Source organism: Alexandromys fortis, unplaced genomic scaffold, assembly GCF_014885135.2.
Source record: "Alexandromys fortis isolate MF-2015 unplaced genomic scaffold, M_Fortis_MF-2015_v1.1 scaffold_10, whole genome shotgun sequence".
Classification (NCBI taxonomy): domain Eukaryota; kingdom Metazoa; phylum Chordata; class Mammalia; order Rodentia; family Cricetidae; genus Alexandromys; species Alexandromys fortis.
The window spans coordinates 6,132,956-6,158,603 of NW_026067895.1; the positions used below are offsets into that span (position 1 = coordinate 6,132,956).

General features: G+C 39.2%; 1 protein-coding gene across 1 annotated transcript in view; it reads right to left on the reverse strand.

Annotated features, from left to right (window-relative positions):
* The window catches only part of Tmc1 (transmembrane channel like 1), a 96,520-nt gene that overhangs the window by 59,949 nt on the left and 10,923 nt on the right, over positions 1-25,648 (reverse strand). Inside the window, exons 4-6 of the mRNA XM_050160281.1 lie at positions 24,314-24,442; positions 5,618-5,708; positions 3,816-3,897 (exon numbers count right to left, since the gene is read on the reverse strand). Coding sequence (XP_050016238.1) covers positions 3,816-3,897; positions 5,618-5,708; positions 24,314-24,442 — 302 coding nt within the window. The remainder of the gene's footprint in view (positions 1-3,815; positions 3,898-5,617; positions 5,709-24,313; positions 24,443-25,648) is intronic.

The window sequence follows — 25,648 nt, forward strand, 5'->3', positions numbered from 1 at the left end:
GGCAGTTTAGCCTGTCTTTCTCGGTATCGATGGTGCTTGAAAAGATACCTAGCACACAATGGACTTTCCCTGAGCATTTTTGAAATCATTAATAAAAGCCAAGATCTCTTTGAAAATAACATGATATATATATTAAAATAGTTATAATACTCAAAGCAATAAAAATAATGTGTCTGGAGTTTCTGTATAATTAAACTGCCATTCCTTTCAAAGAAAGGCATTAATGCTGTTTTTCTAATGAAATGTATTTTATAAATTGGGAACATATTTATTCAACTTTATTCTAAATATGAGGAGATAATTAGATAGGGAAATAGTAACAATCTGTTTTCTATTTAAATTTTTCCTCAAAAGCATAAATGGTTATACATGCCACTACACATCTAAAACTCAGTATGAGTTTATATCATGTGTTGTTTGGTTGGAAATGACTATGTATAACAATTAGCCAACCTGAAGAATTGATAGGAAGCCGTGGATATAGCAATAGAGGACCAGAGATGCAAAGGACCATCCAGAGTGTACAAATGGCAGAGAACTGGTTCCATGTCACATTGCTTTTTCTTCTCCATTCACTTCAGCTTCAAAGATGATCTTAGAAATACATTTTTTGTCTGGCCTAGCAGAGTAATTTCTATAAGATGGTTAGTCCACTCAACAGCTCAGAAAATACAGTCCTTCATATTTCATAAATTCTGCCTCAGACCATACTCTGAAAGGAGGTGGTGTGCTTGTGACCATGATTAGCACACTGGAATATTACAGAACAGACATGTGTAATGAAAATAATTTCCTCAGAGTAAACATATGAAAAAATGAAAACAAATTCCCAAATACAATAAATGTCAGTGGATTCTGCTGCACTCCTCCCCCACTGACCTGGCAGAGGTGTGAGTCAGGCATGAAAAGAAAAAGCATCTAAAATCTTGCTCAATGCGAAAAAGTTACACAGGCTGAAACCTGGCAGACTTTCTCTCGCAGCTCTGCTACAGCTGCATTCAACACTGCTATGCTATAAAGGAAAGAAATGTACACCCACAGGCACACGTAAGATGAGGTGAAGGGACATTGGTAGAGTGTCGGGCCCATGGTGACAATGGGTAAGTCATAGTTAAGATGGTGGCTGATAGGAGGCCGGTCCTTCACAGCTGATGGAAAGGCTCAGTCCCCGTGAATAAACAGGGCACCACAGAAACAGCAACTTACACAAGAAAAGGGAAATAGTCACACTTAGCTGACCCACTTAACTGCTTCAAACTTCCTAAAGGAAGAAGGAACACAGCTGGGAGAACTATGAGTAACTCTTGTCATGTGTATGACACTCCTGATAGCTGGTGATGTGAGTGCATGTGTGTGTGTGTGTGTGTGTGTGTGTGTAAATAATTCATACATATTTCATTGCTATATACAACTTTAATCAATAAAATAATCCCACCCTTTCGATAAAACACAAATTAGCATGGCTTTGCTACGGAAATAGGCTGGAACCTACATGCTCCAGGGTGTTTTAAAAAGAATCGCTCTATTGCTGCATGTTTTCTTCCCATCGATACCAATACCAAGTTTCTCAGAACACATCCCACAGCTGATCCAGAAGTGCAGTAAAGCCCAGAGGATTTAAATGACTTGCTGAAAGGTACACAGCCAATCTTGGGCAGAATAAGAACTAACCTCACCTCAAGGGTTTTCTTTAAATGTGTTTCTAATGCTCAAATTACATTAAACTTTTATCTCGTGTGTGCTCATGTCGTGATGCACACATAAGGAGTCAAATGACAGCTTATGAAGCCTTTTCCCTCCTCCTTGTGAATCCCAAGGATTGGACCCAGGTCATCGGCTCAGTGAAACTACCCTCTCAGCCACCTTGGTCAGGACCTTAATGTTCCACACGCTGTGTACTTAGGGGCTACATTAGATATTTCAGCTGTGCCGCTGAACCCTAAGGATTCTATACTATCTCCCTTTTTCCTCATGTTCATGAAATTCCTTCTATTAATATCTAGTGTGATATGGACCTTTGGAAAATACATCTGTAATTTTACTCAATGCATGTTTGTTGAATACTAAATGGGCTTTTGGTATGATCAAAAATATCTACTTTCATATCTATTAAGAAAAATAAGCATGAAGTATAGTGAGAATATAATTAAAAGATTCTCTTTAAAAGGTAGCATTTTGAATAAAGAGAAGAGCTGAACGGAAATCTGGCAAGAAAGTACACTCTGAAGGCTGTGTGGAGAGACGTGAAAATCAGGAGTTGATGTATTTTAATTCACTGTCATTAACAACTGTCAATTAATGAGGGACTAAGAACTGAGAGGCAGCCACTTCCAAACATGCCCAATCATGTCAGGGAAATGGCATTGGCTCTTTTATCTTTCTGTGGAGTCTCTATATCAATTATACAATGTCATATTTAGCCATCAGGACAGCTAGGTTCAGATCTGAACAGGCACTGGTGAAAGTCAGATCCTTACCATAACCCTAGGAACCACACCTGCCAAAACTGTGATTTCCCCCCAAATATTCATTTTTCCTCTATGTAGAGTATTTTTACTGATGCAGTGATTTTTTATAATATTTAAATTTTAATTGTTCTATTCTATGCAAACATGGCTATATTAAACAATCCTTCGCCTTTCTGTACTTACTGAGCATTGCACAGAAAATGAAGTTCCATTATGAACATCAAGGTAGCAAATTTTTTTGTGTTTAGTCTTCTTTATGTGATGTGGGATCCCCCTCTGTATGTTGTGAATATCACTGGTTAATATAGGACTGCTTTGAGCCTAAAGCAGAGCAGGGCAGAAAGAGTTAGGTGAAGAAAACTAAAGTGAATGCTGGGAGAAAGAAGGGTATGTAGAAAGAAGCCATGTAGCCCAGCCAGAGCCGATGAAACTTTACCCAGTAAGCCACTGCCAAGTGGCGATACGCAGATTACTAGAAGTTGGTTAAATTAAGATATAAGGGTTAGTCAATAAGAAGCGAGAGCTAATGGGCCAAGCAGTGTTTTAAATAATATAGTTTCTGTGTGATTATTTGGGGTCTGAGCTGCCTGGCAGCCGGGAAACAAACAAGTGGCCTCCTTACATTTATAAGATTGAATGTGATCTATTAAGACTCCTCTTTAAAATTGTTGCTTTGATTATTGTCTAAGGTTCCCAACAGTATATATTTGTAACGTATTATCCACTGCCTTCCCAATATGGGGCAGAGTCACTGTATAAAATACTTCCTTTCCTGGCTAAGAGACAAGTGCTTCTGCTCAGAATAAAACAAGGAAGATAGTCTCCAGTGCTGTCCTTGATAAGTGCTGGTACAACATGCACAGGTCGGGTCTGGAATGTCCCCACGTCCTATGTTGTCAGCTGTGGGATTCCTGGGAGCTAGGGGCATCTTTAGGAGGTGGGGGCCCAGAGTAAGGAAGTTAAGTCACCTAGAACACAGTTCCAAAAAGGATACAGAACCAAGGTCCTTCCTTGTCTCTCACTCACAGCCCCCCTGCCTTGAAGTGATCAGGCTGTGGCTACCACACAACCCCAAGATTACATGGCGAACCACCACCGTCGGGCCCAGCGCTACAGGGCCAGGTGACTAAAGCTGAACCCGTGAGCCAAAATAAACATCCTGTCCCTTTGCATTCACTACATCAGGTGTCTCATCTCAGCGAGGTCTGCCTAGTTTGTTGCATTGACGGTTTGTTTGGTTTTCAGTTTCTCCAAGAGTCCACAAACAGGGAAAGGTCCGTGAAAAGCTCACGAGATTTTATTCTCGGGGAGCTTTCCCGCATCTCATTACAGCCGGTGAACACTTACTTTCAATTGCCTTGATTTTGTTTTCCCACGGGACACAAGCGGCTTTGAAGTTTTCAAAGTCACGGAGGAATTTCGCCCATTTCTGAAAACAAAGCCAAATACTAGTAAGGTAGTCAGTCTCCTGTGTTTCTAGATGTTTCTTTCCCCATTCCCCAGATCACAAGAGTGGCTTCAAGGGAGCTCTAGCGCCAACTAGTGTTATTTAGAAAAAACAACAGGATCCATGTTCTTTATTTCTAGCCATTCCTACATAACTTAACAAAAACATATTATCGGACATGCTTACAATCCCTGGGAGACTGGCACACTAGGATAGCAAGTCAAGGACAGCCTGAGCAATAGTCACACACGGGTCAAAAGCAAACAGAGTATACCAACCAATCAGAAAGATCTGCTCATTCTTTCAGACAACAGCAGAATAGGAATCGCATTATTAGGGTGATTGATATAAATTCTGTGTTTAATATTCAGTGCATGAGGAACCAATGGAATATTTTTCTAGAAAGATCTCTAGTCTCCTTCAGCAGACTGTGTGAACACAGGCCAATTTGATTCACAATTATCACATACATGAGACTCTTCATTTTGATAAAAAAGAATAGTCAACAAAATATAAAGGGCATCACAGAATATAACAAATTCATTTTCCAAAAGGTTTGCCTTCTACTTTGTAGTGTTGGGTGAGCTATGGTCAACAGGACTAAGGAGAAAATGGCAATGAGGCAGATAACCTTCCATATGTGTTCATTATGGCTGGACTTTGTGAGAGATAAGTAGACACAACCGTCCAACCCTGAAGTTCAAATGATTTTTCAAAAGTAGGAAGGGCCCAAATGCCAATCAGCAGTGGAATACGTAAATATGTAAATTGTGGCATCTTCATACAATGCATAATGTATTACTTTTAAACATGAACTGTAAACCCCCAGCAACAGAATTGTATCTCGTGACCCCAATTGTGCAACAAAGAAGGCACAAACAAAGCTGTCACACACAGTATGACTGAATGCATATAAAAGATAAAGAGCAAGTAAAGTTAGCTATTCGTGTGCCTTTAAATGAAAACGAAGATCTTCACACTGCCCTTGCAAAGCTCTCTTTCTCCACTGGATACACTTAGCTACAGTTTTACAGCATAAAATCTATGGACCTACTTCACTGTAAGAAATGGAACTTGATAGAAAGATTTGGTATTGTGTGTGGCCCACAGCAAGTGCATTTAAAAGTAAGCCTCTTGCCTATATTTCTCCCAAATCTGTATTTTTATGAAACTATCATTTTTGTTATCTTCTCTTTGGTGTCTAGTTGAGGTTCCTGATAGCAAACGAAAAGGGGTTGAGGAAGGGTTTTTATAGCAGTTTAACTTAGAAACATTTAGGGAAAGAAGCCTTGAAAAGAGACCCTGTAACCTCTAGAAAATGAAAATAAAATGGGTGTCCAGTCTTTTACATCTGGAAGTGGTAAAATCAAGTTAGTCCCTTGGCATAAATCAGCATTTGCAACTATTTAATTTTTTTAGTATATCTTAAAGGATAATCTCAAATCCCACCAAAAATTTTAATACAACACCATATACCATATGAGTCTTTGTGTATGTATGCATGTATAGAGTTAAGATTGGTTTCGGCCCCACAGAACAGAAACAATGCTCTCTCTCTCCTCTCCTCTCTCCTCTCCTCTCCTCTCCTCTCCTCTCCTCTTCTCTTCTCTCTCTCTCTCTCTCTCTCTCTCTCTCTCTCTCTCTCTCTCTCTCCTGCAGGGCGACTGTGACACTGGTCAGACTGAATCATGAAAATCCTTACCTTGGCCATCATCATCTTAAATGCAAACCACTTCTTCCCTTTTCCTTTCCCAAGAGCCCCTTCATTTTCACTCACAAATTTCTTTGCTTCCCTGGGAAAAGAAAGGAAGAAGTGGGCAAACATGTTGACATACAAGTAAGAGACATTTAATTTGGTTAGGTGGTCTACCTTCTTTCTTCTACACTCTCCCTGTCCTCAGCGACTAAACCAAAGTTGGATTTTATAACTTAGAGATTTTTAATTTTTTTTAACACAAGTGTTGGGTCCATGCAACCAGAGTGAGAAGGACAATTCAAGCAGGTTGTGATTCTGTAGCTGTAATGTGATGGTCAGTTGGGTGGCCCCTAAAACCGTGGTTTTGCAGATAAGACCCATAAGACCCTTCACACGTGACTATGAACTTACTTACCATATAGAGTAAGTCTTTTAAGATGAAATTTAGAAAAGGAGTTTTGTATAGGATGTTCCTTAGTTTCCATGCTAAGCATAGAATCTCATAATACACGGAGATCAAAACTACCAAACACCAGCTACCTAATTTGAGATAGGAATAGACCTTCCTTATAAACATGTGGGCAAGCCCACCTACAGTCTGGCACACAAACACAAGCACCATGGCGAAGTCTCTTTGGTCAACAAACAACACCCAACACCTGCTGAATCTGAAGAGCAGGCCACCCCATCACCCTATGGTTTTGATCTTGACAATGAAAGGTACTCGATATAATGATATGAAGCTGGCTGCAAAATTGTATTTAATGATTTCATTCTCCATGCTCACAAATGTTAAAGACATTTAGTCCCATGACTTAGATTGTGACCTTCATAATTATTCTTCTCTGATATTTAACTGGTGATGTCCTAGAAATAGAGAAAAATTTGGGGCTAGCTTTATCAAACACTCTGGCATGCCTTCTGGGTTGGGAAGGTTGTTTGAAAAATAATTTCTAAAGCACTTAGACTTCTTATAATATTTAATAAAACAGTGTAAAATACTATAAACTGAGCTTTCATGACTTATTTTCAGGCCCATGCAACAAAGAAAGCATCATGTTTAAACACCATTTGTTATATAAATTTTCAGACTAGAATGAGGGCAGTAGCTGGCATACACTGTGTTAAATGCTGAACCAAAGGCTGTAAAACACAGATGAGCCTTCTTCAGTCCTAAGCAGCCTCTATGAGTTGACTCTGCAGCCTTGTACATGCTTATGATGGTGTCTGTATTCACGTTCATGAGTTCTACTTTCAGATATAATTACCCCTCTTCAGGATTGCCACTAACTGGTCAGGGTCTGGCACAATGTGGTTGTTCCCACAGGGCTTTTAACAGGTCAGGATTTCTCAATCAACAATATTTCAACAATCCCTTCACTCCTTCCCACGGAGGTGACTGGAACAAGAGGCAATGCAGATGCTGCAAGTATTGAAGCCATCTACTACAATGTGTATTTCCAAACACTGAAATTTGTTCTAACATGACTGATATTCCATGGACTGACTTAAACAAAACACAAATTTTAGCCTTGCTGGCTTATAATTTTATTCATGAAAAACACTGGATGAGTATAGGAAATGATATTTATCAATGCCAAGAAGCATGGGAAGTGCCCAGAATGTACACAGCACACCTCGCTGCCTCACTTGACACTACCAGAAAAGTCATACCCACTCAGGGTCAAGGTGACCCTTCCCTCCCACTTCACAAGCAGCAACCCTTTTAAAAACCACTTCTACAAGTAAGGTCCAAGTCCTTCCCAAAGCATCTTGCTATATGCAATGTAGCATTCATGCATTTCTTAACCATGAACCTGTTTGGAATACTAATGCCACTTTTCTCAAATTTCTTTTCTTTTTCTTTTAATGTGCCACCAGAAATGTTTATGAATAATTGTGTTCTATCTGTGAGTTCCCTGTAAAACTCGTGGTATTTATTATTCAAGTTCATCTACTGCAGTGAGTTTTTTGAGGAACTGGTTGATATCTTGTGTTACTGTAGAACTATTATTCAATTATTTGACATCAAAAATTTCTAAATCTAAAAAGCAAATATATGTAGGAGTTATCATACCATTGTTTATTATAATAATGCATAAGGAGAACAAAAAGTTCTGGGTAGTAAAATCATAATTTGTTATTCAAATGTAAGAAAACATCCACTTTATAAGCATACTTTACTGCCAGTTATATCTTTATAGATATAACTGTCCTGTGCTGCGTAAGCTTGTTGAAAGGAAACATTGGAAGCAAAGACACCCTTCCTTGTCTCCTCTAAAACCCTGTGTCCTAGTCCTAGGGCTGGCTTTCCCCCAGCTCTGTAATGGGGAAAACAAAAAACAAGAACAAAACAAGCAAACAAACAACAAAAAGCAAGAGTGGAAGGCAGTAATAACACTACATCCTCAGGAACAATGAACAGGTTACCTTTCTAACAGAGATGTTGTTGATCTCTACTACAAAAATGTCTTCTGTGGGTAAGAGAAGCCAGGAGTCCCCCCATGGAGCCACAGTCCAATCTGGAACTGTACCTGATCTTTTCAGCTTCCCTGGTTGACTTCTGCTGGATGTCTGCAAGGCCTTGAGTTGACAAAGTTACCTTGGTGTGCAGTCATCAGGCTACTCTAGTTTTCTGTACCGGGTATTCCTTATCTGTCTGCTACTTCCCTCCGCCACTATTTGTTCATTTACATTGCTTGCTAGATGCTTAAACTCATTCAGAACCAAAAGTTCAGCAATCATTGATCATTCTCTGAACACCTATCCAGCACTGCAGATACTTTGTATTTATTATGAACCACATTTTGTTTACACTGTATTTAGAACATTTTCTACATGAATGGACCATTAGAAAGAATGTATTTTTTATCTAAGCCCCAGAAGTATAAGAAATACCTATTCTATAATCTCTTTGAGCCAAGGTTTTTAATTGTGTGAGTAGATAGTTATGCTAATTTTATGAATTGATGAGCATGAACTCAGTAAAAGTACAACCGAATTATAACCATTACAAAATTAATTCCAAATTCACTTAATAATATGAACCCATATTTGTGTGTCTTTAATAAAGATTTTCTTAGTTATTAAAGATACATTTTCTTTGCACATGAGAAAGATGTTTTATTGCTTCCTTCATTAGCTACTGATAGTTTTCTTGACCCCAAGTATATTCTTAAGTTTGTCTTTCAGTAACCATCTGTGGTACTTTGAATGGGAAATGTCCCCCGAAGCTCATGCATTTAAGTACTTGGTCCCTAGCTGGTGGTGCTGTTTGGTGAGGTTATGGAACCTTTAGAAGGTATAGCCTTAGTGGAGGAAGACTGACATGGAGGCGGGCAGGGGATTTGAGGTTTTATAGACTGACCCAACTACTTCCTGTTCCCTTTGCTTTCTGTGTGTAGATGAAGATGTGATCACCCAGTCTCCTGTTCCTGCTGTCACACTTTTCCTGGCTGTTACCATGTCTTCCCAGGCATGATGTGCTCTGTCCCTCCAGAACCGTAAGTCAAAGTAAAGCCTTTCTTCTTTCAGTAGCTTTTACCAGGATATTTTATCACAGCAAATGAAGAGCATCATCCTACTCAACTCTTAATATGTGTATTGTGTCTGGTTTTCAGAGAAAGTCTAGACTGCTGGGCATCACATAATATAACACGAGGTTCCTCTTTTTCCTAATGCCCTGCTCCTTCTCTGTTCTCTAACACACACACACACACACACACACACACACACACACACACCACGAGAACAAAAAGATCCCAGAACACCTTCGCTACCTGCTAGCTCCCCATGGCCAAAATAGCTATTAGATATAATTTATCAGAAATCCTGGAGGTACTTTAAAAACAGAGCCAAATGCCCCAAAGTGTACTGAGAATAACTGTTTACAAGGAAGAGCTTCTTTGCCTTCCGCTTACATCTGATGCCGGCCTGATAACAGAAGCCTCATTGTTACTTTGCAGTCCAGAAGAATGTACATGATCAGAGAATACAGATCAGGAACACAGTGGAAGAACGTTTCTTAACATTGTGTTTATGAATGAACTTCTGCATGAACTGCAACTTTAGGGTAAAAAAAAAAAAAGTACCCACCAATCAGTTCCTCCCTGATAACAGATTCCTCAACCAAAAACAACATTTGCACTGTGCAGCTAGAAAAGTACAAAAAGAAAATGGAGACAGTGTCCCTCAGAGTACGGTGCCTGAGTAGAATGCAGAATGCAGAGAAAATAGTCATCAGAAAACCAAAAGTTAAGAAAACATCTTTATCCTTTTTCCTATAGTGAATTCACTTTCCTATCTGTGTGTAGTTTTCTAGATTAGTTAAAGAATCTTTACTATACGAATAAAATGAAATTGTACTTCACATGTAAGCCTTGAATATCTTCTGGCTGTAAACCACCCAAATGCCTGGCTGAAAGATGTGTGCCAACCCCCTAAACTGCTTTCAACAAATGCTTTCTACCAAGACTGTAATCTGGTCTCTGGGTCTCAGAGCCCTGGTACAGTGTGTACTGCACTCTGGACTGTAACCCCAGACTTGGAGATGAATTATTGAGTATGGTCTATTTAATGACAATAATACCTGGCCTCATCATTCATTTACCAACCCCTTGTGATGGTAATTAGAATAATAAGGTTTCATGGGCTTTCAAGAATGCTTTCACAGTTACCTGAAAGAGCACACTTTGGCCTAACTTACAAAACAGATAATTTACCTTCAGCATAGCATACAGCCCTGAGTACATAGAGGAGTCAGAACAAGCTATTCTGCCTTTGGCACATTCTCATCCCTGAAACAAGTTGCCGTTGGGTTAGGCTTAAGTTGACTTTTCTTTCCTCTTGCTTACAATTTGATAGCTTGGTGAAGCAACCAATTTCCTGCTCAGATAACTGAGAGACTTTCAAAACTGCTGCTTAGGCTAAGTATAACCAAAAATGTTTTTCATAAATATTTCCCAGGGAAGGAATCAGAAGAATGGAAGGTCTTTTGTTTATAAGTACTGACATTTCAAAACTAATTAGCCAAATTATAAAACTCAGACATTTATGAAATATTGATGAGTAATTAAAACAGAATTACAGAAGTAAGAAGTTGCTTTCATACACAAAGATGGAAAATAAAGACCATAAACTTCCTAGATAGCATATATATTACATATAAATACAATTATATATAATTTAAATTATCCTGATTCTGGAAGTAATGAGTCAATACATGTATTACTTTAAAGGGGATTCTATTGACAATAATAAGAATAGTTGAGGTGCTCAATAGATTCATCTACAAAATGGAAATGACAAAGAGGACACATTGGAGGGTTCTCATAGCTCCCAAGACAATACAAGATGCTTAGCTTAGTTCGTGACAACTAACATATGTGCTATAAAATAGTAACTGGTTTAACAGCCCTTTACTAACAGGGCTGACTTTCCCTCCAGTTTCCTAGTATATGATACAACACATTGCACACAAGTGAATTCAACACATCTAATTGACTACATTATCATTGGTGAGAGTGCTGGATGACAATCGAGCTGTGGTTTCTGGATACCTACACCTTGGCATCACTGTAGGTTCTTTAGCAGTTTCCAGGCCTATGTCTTCGCAACCTCAGATCACTTATGTTGTGTTCTCTAGGAGTGAGATGCGGGTCAGTGTCTCTCCAGTGTCCCAGACAATTCAGATGTGCAACTTAAAGGCAATATCTGGTATTGAATCAAATATCACTGGCTGAGACCACGTTTAAAAGAGTTTCATATAGTAGACTAATTTTCAGAGAGTTGTGCTGATAAGCTTCAGTATATTTCTAACTGTTTTGATGTGCCTTTGGGGAAGAAGTACTCTGTATATTATGAGTCTATGTGAAGAAATTCATTTTCACATCCCTAGCTCACTATCTCATAATGCTCAAGAGAAACCACTTAACTGACCATCTGATAGCACGAAGCAAAACTGGAAAGAACCACAAGAATTCATATGCTTTTGTATAACGTCTAGGCTTGTATAGCTGGCTTATTTTAGTATACTTTTAGATCAATCCCACTTCACATTCAAGATATATGTGTTTCAGACTTTCATGGCATGAAAGAGTTGGGATTGGAGACTAGAACATCAAGGGGCTGGAGGCTGCATTCAATAGCACAGAAGGATTCTGCCATGCAGACAGCTGGACTTCTGGGTCCAGCTCCCATGTTAGCTTTAACTACAGTTCCAAACATCCCATGACCTCTTCTGGCTTCAATGTCCACCTGCACACATGTGCCTGGTTTTGGTGTTTTGTTTGTTTTATTTCACTCTCAAAAAAAAAACCCATTTTTTGAAAGATTAGAATATAAAAGAATGGCAGAGAAACATGAGAAATCTATGTGGACATGATAAGAAATGGAGCATGCTTGGGGCGGGTTGCCCTTCAGGCAAAGCTCTGAGCCTGCACCACAAAACCTTATGTTATACAAGTAGGATAAGTGAGAGACCATCCTTTCCTTGAGGACTTTTTTACCTCAGCTCACTAGCCTACTCCTGTTCTCGGGGATCCTCCTTTTTAAGAAATTGTCTCTATTTCTACTTATAACCCTGTGTCCCTGGTGTAGTCTTTGTCTCGAGAGTCAGGAACCTGGAATTTGATGCTCTCTGAACTTGGGCCCATGATCTGTAACTAATCATGTTTTTTCTTTTTCTTCCTCTTCTCGCTTTTTGGATGTTGATCAAAAGCTTTAATATGCGTTCTCACTCTTTCTGTGAAGTCCCTCATCCTTTCCCCCCCTCCTCCTTGCTGCACTCTACTGCTGAACACACCTCTCTCCGACCCTAACCAAGGGGCATGACTCTCTTCCTCTCCTCTCTCTCTCTTTTAACAGCTGCTGCCCTTCACATCTCATCTGATATGTACTTTTTCTCTGAAACTCTAATAATACTGCCTTCAAGCATCCTTCTTCATTCATTTTTAAATCCTTGTATAAGGAGAAGAAGAGCCCAAAAGACAACAAGACAACAGCTATTCCCCAGTAGACCAATGATCTTTAAACTTTTTACTAGCAACTTTTGAGTGACCTTCCAACGTGCAGGACTATCCTCCTAGTCAGGCTGCCATCTTCAAGGGTTCTGTTTGATCTCTTTGCAAAGGCTTGGCACAGTTGGGCCTGTCGATCTTCCCACCTAGGAGTGTAGGCAGGTAGGACAGAGGTGGGGGGATCACCTTACTGGGGCATGCACCCACCACTCACAACCAGTTGCATCTAATTCTGCCCTAACTGAATGTAGCCTTGGGGCTTAAGGGAAGCGGTGAGAGGATATGGATTGGGGATAGGATGGGCAAGGGTTTCAACCACAGGGAAACCTTTATCCCTGGTGGGTAAGGCTTTCCAGGAATGGTTTATATGGGGAAGAAGTTCTCATGCCCCTATAAGGAACCCCTTACCCATGCTCTGTGAGGAAACTCAATAAACTCAGTAGTTCCTCGGCATGACCTGTAGTGAGATTGTGCCCCCTGCTTATCATTGGAACCTTAGGAAAAAGGAAGATATTGCTTATGTTAGCCCCCTGCCCCCACAAAAGAATTATAGAAAAACCTGCATTTAAAAAAAATTTTTAAGTAATTTTTTCCTGATACTAATAAAACACATGGAAATGTGTTACAAACAAAGCTTAGGATGGTCGGAATTTTAGGGATTGAAGTTACTGTAACAGAAATATTTCAGATTTAAGATAGATGTTTTTGTCCCCTAGTTATACTAGTTAGTTCTGTGTCAATTTGACACACTTTAGGATCATCTAAAGAGAAGAAATGTCAGCTGAGGAAATGCCTCCATCAGACTGGTGTGAAGACGGTCCTAGCCCACTGTGGTCATGCCAACCTTGAACTGGTAGTGCTGGGTTATATAAAAAAGCAGGCTGAGCAAGCCAAAGAGAGCAAGCCAGTAAGCAGCACCCCTCCATGGTTTCTGTTTCAGTTCCTGCCTCCAGATGCCTTGAACTCCTGCCCTGACTTCCTTCAGTGATAGACCTGAGAGCTGTAAGATGAAATAAACCCTTTCTTGCCCTGGTTGTTTTGAACATGGTGTTTATCACAATAAGAGGAAGCAAACTAAGATGCCGAATCTCTAAAACAGTGCTGATTTTCAGTGCTGGCTCAAATGTCAAAAGAAAATGCAAGTTTTATTTGCACCATGAAGGTCAGCCAAGCATCTCCGGGCAGTAGGAGATGAAATGAAGCAATAATGACAGAGGTGGGGTTTGTGTTTAACACTTTAAATATTAGAAGATAATCTTTCTGCTTGTAATTAAATTTTCCTAACCCTATTCTGTACCTAATTAAGATTCAATTTATATCTTCTAAAGAATTCTTTGTATTACCATAGCAGGGAAGAGAACAACACACATTCTTCCCCTGGAGCTAAATGCCTACCCTGGGTTTCAAATATTGACTGGCATTCCTCTGTAGAAAAACACCAAATAACTATCAAAACTCTTGTCAGCAGGAGGAACTGAAAGACAACAGAATACAGTGCCCTAAAATATGTCACTTATGTGTATGCTGTAATTTACAAACTATTGTAAAATGTGCAAAAAATAGAATTGGACAATTTTGAGCTGAAGCAAATGAGAAGCAAGAAATATAAGTTTTTTGTGCCCTTACTTGGCTAAAATCAGGGAAGACAAGGTTTCCCCCACCTCCCCATTCCCTACTGTTTATCAGCTCAGAAGGCTCAACTGTGAATTTTACTATCTGGACCATATCTTCCATTGGGTCATCATGGTAGCTCATTTCCAGTTTGCTACTCTGTAGTCAAAGTCCTTTTTCCTAGCCCCGAATTCTCTAGACATGTGTACTATGATTAAGATTCTAAGTACGCACTGGACCCACTCCTTGAGTTACTCCTCACTCACTGGTCATCTGTGCAAGCTCAATGCCCACAGCAGTAAACTTTGTGTTCCTCTTGCTAATGTGCTTTTGGTTAGTTTCACTTACAGAGTCCAAGTCAACCAACCTAACCATAGAAGGAATAGGAAAAGTTTGGGTTATTTTCTTCTCTCTCTAAAGTGCAATACAAACCAGACTATTGACATATAGTATGAAAAACTCTACAGTGCTGATTTTATAAACATCTCACTATATACTTATGCTGAGTGGTATAAGAAGGTTTTACATCTATTTGCCCCGCTTCTGTCGAGGGCTTTTTTTAAAGAGTCCCTTGAGGATCAGGAAAGCAATATTCTATCCTAAAGGTTTGGGAGTATAGGGCTGTGGAGTACTGGGTCAACCCCTGAACCATCTGGACATTCTTCAGCCATCTATTATGGATTTGATGTTTGAACAGGAATGAGGTTTGGTGAGACTGTGACCCTAATGCTACAAATGAGTCTTAAAATCTGAAATTCTCAAGATGAAGGCAGTAAACTTAAGACATTACTGTAACTGCGCTCACCAGCCAAGACTTTGCCAAAGGGGAGTGTTTGCATGCTGCTTCACGGGGAGAAAATTATTCCCAGCAGCGGGCATACCACACTGGGACAGATACTGTTCACCCCGCTGGGCAAGAATGAGACCACTACCACAATTTTTGAGCTAAATTTGAAGCAAACTTTATTAAATATTGTTGGGACAACCAAGCTTGTTCACAAAAGCAAACGTGGCTTATTATCTTACATGAACAACATCCCCCAGTATTCCAGGAGTTATGTGTCCTTGGGCAAGTGATGCTTACAGGTTTGGGTGATTGTTTTATAGATTTCTTAGGCACAGTAATTTACATTTAAACTATAACTATACTTGCATATGTATAACTACAAAGCAGATGCCCTCAAATTCTAGTCAAGACCTTTATTCGTGTGTGTGCGTGCGTGTGTGTGTGTATGTGTGAAGCATTCAGTGCAGTAACAAGACATTAACATAGGTGCTGGGAACTGAACTCAGACCTTCTAGCAGAGCAGCAAATGATCTTAACAGCACAGTCATCTTTCCAGCCCCTTACTTTATTTCTATCATTGTTTCATTTTCTCTTCTATTTAGCCACCATTTCTTCACTGTGTTAAGTGTTTGAAAAATCTTTTTAAAACCTGGAGAATTCTTTCTGTGATTTAAACTATACTAGAAAGAATGAGATATAGGCCTGTAAAATGTTTACAACAATAATTCAGGGGCAAGGACAATGGAGGTTTTTAAAATTGTGGGGCATACAATGTCTAATTGTAGATAATAACTGAATTGGAAACTATGAGGCTGATAGAATTCGAGTAGGAAGAAAAAAGCATTCTAGGCACGAGTTTGCAGGATTTCTCTAACAAAGGTCGTATTTCCACCATGAGTGACACACATCTATAATCTTAGATTAGTATTCTCTTATCAATACCCAACTCTCTACAAGATCATGTATATGGCTTGAAAAAGAATTTACTTATTCTGATTCAGGCATGTGCTTTCTAATTAAGCATTTTTTTCATAAATTCTGAATACTGTGAAACAGAAGCATTCTCGGGATGCTGTCTGTGACAAAGAAGCATTCTGCATGGAAAGATTGGCAGAATAAATACTTCACCACAATACCGATGTGGTCCTATGATTATTTTTTTAAAACATTTGTAAGAGTTAAGGTTTTCTTTTTCCAAATTGTTCACTGATGTCTGGGACTACTGGTTCTAAAATGTTCCAACAGAACTTTCCATTATCTGTTAGAACTGTGTGTTCTGTATTTTGGTTTAGGAGTAGGCAAGCAATTTAAAATGATATTTTCAAAATCATTGTAGTCCAGTCCATCTTGCAAGTAATCAGGACTGCCTGGTGAATCTGATTGATCTCAACGTGATAAATTCAGAAGAGAGAGCCATCCTCTTTAGGAAAACCAAAGCTTAGATAAGGTCATCTAAAGAGTACACGAATCCTACATGAGCTGGTCTTTCTGATGAACTGACTTGCATTACTGCTTCACTGTGTTCTTTCATGGCTTCCCCCCTAGACTATCCTGACCCCTATGACCAACTCCTTGCCATAAAATACAATAACATTGTTTGCAAAAGTATAAAAATTAATCAATAGGAGTCATAAATCTTCATGTGACTATCACAGTGACTATATGAATGATTTATATATGTAATATATCGAAGTATATATATGTAAACCTATGTATTGTATATATGTATTGTGACACTATCAATACAACTATTTGAAAACTGATTCATTTTATTTAACATTTTCTAATTTGTGTAACTAAAGGATGGACATCTTAAACATTTTGTACTGGGAATATACAATTATTGCCATTTCTTAATCTCATCTCAACTTGTTATGATATTATAATAATGTTCTCCAAACATGTATTTTAGCATGTATATCTTAATAAAGCATAACAATTGGATCATCCAGTAACAACAAACATTCTTAAAGACCCCCAAAATAGTACGTCACTTGCCATTGCTTCGTCTTACCCTAAAAATATTATAAGCTAGAATATATCCATAATATATGTCTTACATGAAGTCAGTATAAGGTTTTCCAAAAACAGCAAAATCTCATTTTTCTAATTATTTGCATTTGTGTTTATCAGGACCACATATGCTTTCTTTCTACTGCTAAATGCATTAGATCAAATATATTCAAAGTCGTTCCTAGATAATCTTAAGTGCTAACTAATGCGTCTTGTTTTATCACCTTTCAAATTAACATTATATTTATAGTCTTACAAAAAGTTGCAAAAACTAGCTGTTACTTACAGCTAAACTGCTGAGGAAGGTAAGTCCAGCTATCGGAGTTTCATCAGAACTTGTAAAGTAGGAAGCTCTGGAATGCTGAGAAAACTGATTCATTGGGTTTTATCATGCATGATGCACTGATAGATACAGCTGCAGGAAATAGGCAATGCTGAGTTGCAATTATGGTGATAACTGCAGGTATAGCTGGGTGGTAGAACATATGTTTAGCATCCAGAGTCCCTGGATACCATCCACAGGGCAGTAACCATGCCTTTATTTATCTGGAAGAAAACTTTAGGACTTTCTTATCTATATCACTTATTATTTATTACCACAAAATGCTGCTATATAAAAGTCCTGCTTTGAAGTTCGTAGTTTTGTTTTGTTTTTTTGAAGTTCATAGTTTTTTAGCTATGGATAAAATGATAAGCTTTTTCACTTTTGCATAAGTAAATGTGACAATTATTGAGTAAAGCTTATTATCAACAATTCTGGAAAATATCTTTGAATATTAGTAAAGATTAGTGTCATTTTTTCCTTGACTCCTATCTTTCCATTGTCCATTGGGAAGAATTTTGGCTGGTTTAACTGGCCCACATGAATGAGATTTCAAAGCAGGCACACAAAAATAATCACCTACACCATTTTCCCAAAGAAACAGGAGTAGCAGCCCTGGTGCCACCTGAGAATCCTTCTCATCCAAAGCAAGGGTAAGTACACCTGTAAGACTCTGTGGGGCAAAGGGCGCAGGGAAGATATGGAAGGCGAATCCTGAAGCAGAAAAGAGTTCTTGAGGACAGACAAAAATCTATTGATCATGCATTTCAAAGCTCATCTCAGCAAAGGAAATTTTATAAAAAGTCCCAAGGAGAAAGAGAATTAGATTTTTGTTGTTGTTATTACTCCTTTTAATAAACTCCAAGTGAGATATTTGATAAGAAGTTGCTAGACACTCACAATTGCACCAATAGTACAAAAAGAAAATTGTTAGGTATTTGCATGTGGATTATCTATCAGTAGGCTAAATCTTAAAACCGGAAGTTACAAGCACATTTTTCTTGTTTAACTGTAGTTTGTGAGGTTCATGCTTGTTACTGATTGGAAAGACACATTCTGATGCAATAGTAATGAGACTGGCATTTGACACAATTAAACTCTAATATAAATAATAAGAGATTTCTGATATTAATCTGGATCTAATTTCTCTCTCAATAACAAGTTTTTTTTGATTTTATAAAGAATGAAAAAAGAGAAAGTTAAGCTAACTGGAGAAAGACAAATTATCCACAATAAGCAATATGAGAGAAAAATTTTGGGATACAAAATGAAGGCATTTATATGGGTATTGAATGAACCTAAAGAGGCTGTCATCACCAAAGAAAACACAGGAAACAAAGGCCTGTTTATCATTATAGGTGTTAGCTAAAAACAGAAACGAGCGTGATGAAATATGTGTTCTTCGGTGTGTGTGCTTAAAAGTCCTCATTTGTGCAACCTTTTATTTCTTTACAATGTCAGGTAAAGAAAAATGTGTACTTCAATATCTCCTGACAGCTGCTCACAGTGATCTTAAGCCCCAAGGAAGGAGGTGGGGCTGAGAGCCCAGCAGGGAAAATCAAGCTAGTCTGATCTCCCTTTTCTAGAAAGACGTTAACTTCCTCATTCCTAAACTAAAGCAAACATAAATTAGCAAAACGCAAGCAAAGTTGGTAGGTTTATGGCCTATATTGGCCAGTTCCTGTTCATGTTAGGACAACATGCTAAGGGTACTTTATTTGGCTTCTTATTCTCAACTAATAAATCACAGTTACAGCCAGACACAATGGACATGTTCTGAAAACACTGGGTCAGGGTTCTGCAAAACTTAGAAATTATTTAATATGACATCGAATTTTTTTTTGTTATCTGAAGTACATCACTTTAGTTGGTGTTTTATCATGAGCCAACTCCACGAAAAAGGAAACCTGAAGAATTTATACACTCTCGTTTGTGGATTTATGAAAAGTTAGAACTTGTGGATTTATGAAAAACTGTTCCTTTCCTAAACTAAGCATTTCAAAGCACCCAGATAGGATCCATTTTGTAATGGTTCTTATTTTAATCTCCATGGAGGCATTCATTCTCCAATGAGTGTTTCATATGCAAGCACGGTACACAGCAAGCACAGCTGAGACCTCTCCTGGGTGTAGCTGGCTTGAAACCACATGATGCCCTCCTTCTTATCTCAGGCCGTCCTTACCCTGAACTGATTTAACCAACCCGCTTGATCTCTGAGGACCACAATTAGAGAACTATGGACCATAATCCACACTCTTGGATTTGTAAATTGCTGGAGTTACAGGTAGCTTTAGATCAAAGTCCAGGCCCTTGGTTTTTGGGTTTGTTTTGTTTTGTTTTGTTTTGTTTTGTTTTTTAAGGCTACAATCCTAGCAGCAGCATAAGGTGGTTTCTCAGTTAGCTTTAGTTATAATGCTGTATTATAGCCAAAGGTTTTGGTTTCTGGTGAGTAAGAAGCACAGCAGTTATCCTCCACCTAGGTGTGTTATTTCACCCCTGGTGGGTGTGACTGCCTTTTACAAGCAGGAAGATCTAGTCACTCAACCTCTGTGCAAAATGTGTGAGTGACTAAAATATGGAGTGTACTTACTATTCACAGTGATAGAAATTTTATAGGTAAGTAATATAAATTATCCTTGACTTTTAGGTAAATGAAAAAAATGGTGCACGCTTTCCCCTTCTCCCTACACAGGTAATCTATGCAGAGTGATGTACTTAGTGATAGTTTCTGCGTCTCAGAGCTAGTGTCCCTGGTTCTTGCTCTCGTATCAGCGGTTTCTAGAGTAAGAAATAAAGACTTCTATCTTGGGCCATCTATGTAGAGTCCTGTGTATTTGAATAGAGACTATATATTCTAAACTGAATTCAAACAAAGAGCATATGAGAAGCACAGTTATGCTTGAGTGGGGTGATGAAGTGAAGGATTTCCTTTCATCTCTATAGAAACAAATTCACTGCTGTGAACATGCCAAGCACCCACTCCTGAGTCTTGCTAGAGCGCTCATATAGAGACACAACCATTTCCAAAGCTGCCTTCCTACATGGCAACTACTTAACCATCCCCCCCCCCCAATCCATTTTTAAAGTGCTGGCATTTGAACCAAGAACCTAACATACACAAGACATGTGCCCTACTACTGGGTTATGCTCCTAACTCCATTACTATCTTTTGACCAGGAGCCATGAAGTTGTTTATTTTCCTAGTGTGAAATGTTCTTTAAATGTTCAACTCCAAAAATGCTCACACAAGGAACATTCTATCAACTAAGCAAGTTGTACTAATGTATGTAAGAAACACATGAAAAAAAAAGAGGCTATGAATTTGAAAAGAGGACATAAAGGGAAGGGGAATGATGTAATTATATTACAATCTCAAAAAAATAAAATATAAATAGTAAAGATTTGGAAATGATTACTGAATGACTCCCAACACCCTCAGAACCATAAGCAGCTATTCTTTAGACTTTTCTCTTGACAAGCCCTAAACCGTTAACCCTGTCTACAATCAATTTTAGAAATTTTATACATTTTGAAGTTCAGATCCAAAAAGGAAGTCTTAGAATCCCACACAGACTTAAACCTGGGACAAAACATGTGTTTGAATAATGGTGAGCCTATGGCTCTTGGTTCCACAGACCTAACAGGAAAAACAGTCTTGAGACTGCTTCTGGAAAAAACATAATCCTGAAAACACTCTTTCAAAGTAGATTGTTCTGTGTCTTAATTAGCATTACCACTGATGCAATGAAATGCCATGACCAAAAACAACCTGAGGGAGGAGTTTATTTGGTTTACACCTCCATAGCACTGTTCATCATTGAAGGAAGTCAGGACAGGAACTCAAACAGGGCAGGAACCTGGAGGCAGGAGCTGATGCAGAGACCATGGAGGAAGGGTGCTGATTACCGGCTTGCTCATCATGGCTTGATCAGCTTCCTTTCTTTAGAACCCAGGAATCCCACATCAATCACTAATTAAGAAAATGCCCTACAGGTTTCCCTGAAGTTCAATCTCATGGAGACATTTTCTCAACTGAGGGTTTCCTCCTCTCAGATGACTCCAGCTTGTGTCAAGCTGACAGAAAATTAGCCAGCACAGTCTGGGAGAGATAAAAAGGAAAGGGAAAGCTGTCTGACTCCTTTGCCATAGCAATGCTGGGGCAGAAGAACCTTCCTGCGCATATTCTATAAGGCAGTGAGCACGGGGCTCTGGCAGCGTGATTGGAATCTATGCGGGAGATGCTCACACCGTGTCAAGGCCTGCAGAGGAAGACAAATGTGACACTAATATTAGCCTCTTCTTCCCACGGGAAAATTAGGACAGCCCCAATCCCAGGCACCAGTGGTGCTTAGAGCCACAGAGCCAGAAAGCTGGAGTCAAGGCTTTCTGCCTTGGAGGAGCATCGCAAGACAGTGGGTGTTGCCCACAGGTGAGCAGCCACAGTTGCTTCCCTTCTGGGCTGCTGGCTGACTTTGATGTTGTCACCTTAAATTGTTGTTTTGGTAATGTGCCCAGCAGATTCCCTAGCTGGCCTGGTAAGAGAAAGCGAATCTGAATTCCTAGAAGGTACACCCAAGCAGAAAGGAAAAAAAAAAAAGTGGTGAAGAATCTTTGGGAACCTGGAGCGATGCTCACAGAGGGCAGCTCTTGCTTAACGCCAATGTTATTTTCAAGCACAGCTGTGGGGTCCCATTTTTCTGTCTATAAGAAGCTGGACATATGCATTTTAATGCAAAATCTCCTGCATTTGAAAGGCAGCCACGAAAGAAAAGTTCTATTATACAGAAAAAAAAATGGCTAACATGGCTAATTTTGTTATACAATTTGCTGTGATAAAAATAATAATTTTTAAAAAGGGAAGAAAATAAAACCACAAGGGCCAAACAGAAAATACCTATATCCTAGATTCAACTCGTGCATGTCATGACTCTGAGGCTGATTTTGTCTGTCTTTTCCTTCTGATCTCTACTTCTCCATGTTTTCAAGAAGGCATTAGTGCCTAGAGTCCAGCCCAAGGTCCCATACTTTGAAATCTACAAGACAGTATTACAGGAATGTTCCTGAAGACCCTAGAATACTCTGACTCAGATTTAACCAAACTGTCAAGAGATCCTCTATTTCCTGTTGTTAGAACTTTAAAACCTGGTAATTGATCCACACACTACCTATGTGTCGCCATCCTCCACAGCTCCCGGCTCACCCTTTAACTAGGCTTCCTCTTACCTAGTAGCCCTTTCTAGTAAGTCCCAACTTTCCCTTGTTTTATCGTACCGCACGCAGGTCATAGGGCATGAAGTCTGTTCTCAGGAGTGCTTCCCAGATTTGTGCTGTGTGCTGACAACCTCCCACATGTTTTCTATGCCATATCATGCTATTAATATCATTTTATAAGAAACAGAGTCAGAAAATCTCTACATCTCCTTCAAGTTGGAACAGCCAATAAATTGAAGACAAGAAATTCAAACTCAAGTTTGAATCCTGTATCTACTCTACCATCCTACATGGGAGCTGCAGGTAAAGGTGTGTGTATGTATGTGTTGTTTGGGGGGGGCTGTGTGGTTGTGGTGTGGGGGAGATTAGGGTAAAATGGTCTTTCTATAGCTTCAGGCTGCTCCTTGGCATTCTTCCTCAATTTTATTCTCTGAAAGTCCATGACATTATTTTACAATGCTTAAACTTCTGTATTTAGTTGTGTGTGTGTGTGTGTGTGTGTGTGTGTGTGTGTGTGTGTATCCCAGGTTTAGGAATTTCATTTCCTGCCTATATCTCAAAATACATTTCAGGAGCCAGAAGGAACTTGTAGGTTGCCAATAAGGACACCTCTAAACCTATGAAAACAGCATTGACATTTCATTAAATTAAAAGTATTTTGATATGCAAACAGGTGCACGGGCCATATGCAGAGATATACACAGATACTATACACACACACACACACACACACACCACATACCACATACACAGAATGGAATGGTGCTTGCCACCAGAGACAATATTGTTGGAGCTTAGACAACCTTAATACGTAAGGTAAAGCCAAACAAACTCTGTGAAGGACAGCCAGATCCAAAAACAAAATGAAGTAACTAAGCTCTCAGGAAGTTAAAATCTAAAATAATTTCCTCAAATAATACGCTGACTCTAGCAGAGTAAGGTGTAGAAGAGAACAGTCCTGAGATTTCCTCCAGTTCCTTTAATCATTGCCATCACCAATTAGGTGACCCTCTCACGTGACAGCATTACTGGAGAGATGGGCTGGAGAGAAGATAGTTTGGGAAACTCACCACCATATGTAAAACTGTCTCCTGTGAAAACAACATCTGTGGCAGAATAGAAAGATGCAGACATAGGTATCAACACAGCCATGTTCTTTTGCACAGGCTGCCACTCCAAAGGTTATAGCAAGGAAAACAACATTATCTCCTTACCCCGACCCCGGCCCCAGAAAGAGATGCTTATTTGATTTTGCACACGAGACATTTAGAAAGCTATGTGCTGCCTGTGTTTACACCCACCTCAGCAGTCTACATGAGAGTGCAAACAGGTAACTCACGTGTGACCAAGGACTAGCTGGTAGCATAAGCCTCAACTGAATCCTATTCACCATTCTAGTGTTGTGGCAGCCTCCCTGTGCTTTCATGAGAGCCATGATGGAAAAGTTCACTAGGATCTGGAAGCTATAGAGAAACAAAAGCAAAGGACCACACAGGCCTATAAACTTCACTGTTTGCACAGGAATAGTAACTAAGCAAGCCCAATTTCAGGAGCAGATAATTCAAGGTGGCCACAGAAGTTACACGAGCCTACATGCTAATGTTCAAAATTGTTTTCAGTTTATAGTTATTAATCCCAAAGCTCTGGGGCACATGCACACATGTGAGTATAGCATTATCTATAATACATGGGTAATCAGATTTCTGAGAGCTATGCTTCTGCATGTGAAAGTAGCAACCTACTTGAGAACTTCAATTTTCTTCTCCATTTTCCAAGGTTTGCATTTGACAGTAGCAATCATCTGTCTATTCTCATCCAGCTGTGCCTTCAGTCGCTCTAATTCCTCTTCGTCAATCTCTTCTTCTTCTTCCCTTTAAAAGAAAATGAAAGGTTAAACTTTGGTTCATTTCCAAACCTAAAAAGGCTCCTGTCAGATACCCAAGTCCCCCTTTCAAACTCATCTGCCCAAAGTCAATGAGGAGTCCCCTAAGCTCGAGAATTCACATCTCAACACTGCACTGAAGTCCATCCGGCTTGGGGATTATTATAACTTTCAACAATGCTATTTGCATTCTAATGCTCAAAATGGAACTGCTCTTTTATGTCCTCAGCCTCCAGCTGTCAGAACAAGGGAGCTGTGGAAAGGATGCTACAGATTCATCAAGATACACACTTCTCTTCTCTGTTCCCCTTGGCAGCTATCCTCTCCAAGTCTATATTTCATTTAAGAACCTTATTTTTCAATAAGGATAATGAATTAAAGGTGAAGACATCTTTGAAGTGTCCTTAGAAATTTTAAATTAACCCTGTCTCAAGAGAAAAGGGGAAAAATTGAAACACGGGGGAAAAAATGAAACTCTGCTTCTCAGAGGAAGCCTAATCTGTTAATTACACCCAAAACTTCATTTGATAAAATTCAACTTGAAATGCTTTTGGTCGAGGCAAATGCTTTGAAGACGCCTTCAAAGGAATTTTGCTTCTCACTAAGCAGATACCGTGTTCTCTTTTCTGTGATCCTACTGTTGCAAAACTGGAAGCAAAAGAAAACAAAATCTAACCATGAGTCACATGGTTTTAGTGGAGCAACATAATACTATATTATAGAAATCAAACTGTTGGCAATAGATTGTTTTAATTATTAGGCTAGTGTATCAATTTTAAATACACCCTTTCATACTTAATATTATAGTACTGAGACTGGAACTCTATAAGTCATATTTTCGCTTTATAAGCAGACTCAACTTTATATTCAGACTGTAGAAATCACTAACTACCTTCTCATCTTTGACTTCTTGTCTACTTCCTTTTGCCTCCTAGACTGACACTTCCTCCTTGGCAACACTTTACTCCAGAAGCTGAATGGCCCTTCCATAGCTGGAGGTGAGTCTATTTTGTCATTTCTCCAATACTAGAAGAATTAGCTTCATCCTCTCCAGAGCCCAGTGGAACCAGTCCTTCTGTGCATCAGTCCTCCATGGAGCTTCAGGGTTCAGCTCCCTGGATCTCTCCTCTGCACATCATGTTTTCATTTTAATTCTTTCCAGGGTTCCAGCGTGTTGGAGAAGGGCCTGCTTGAA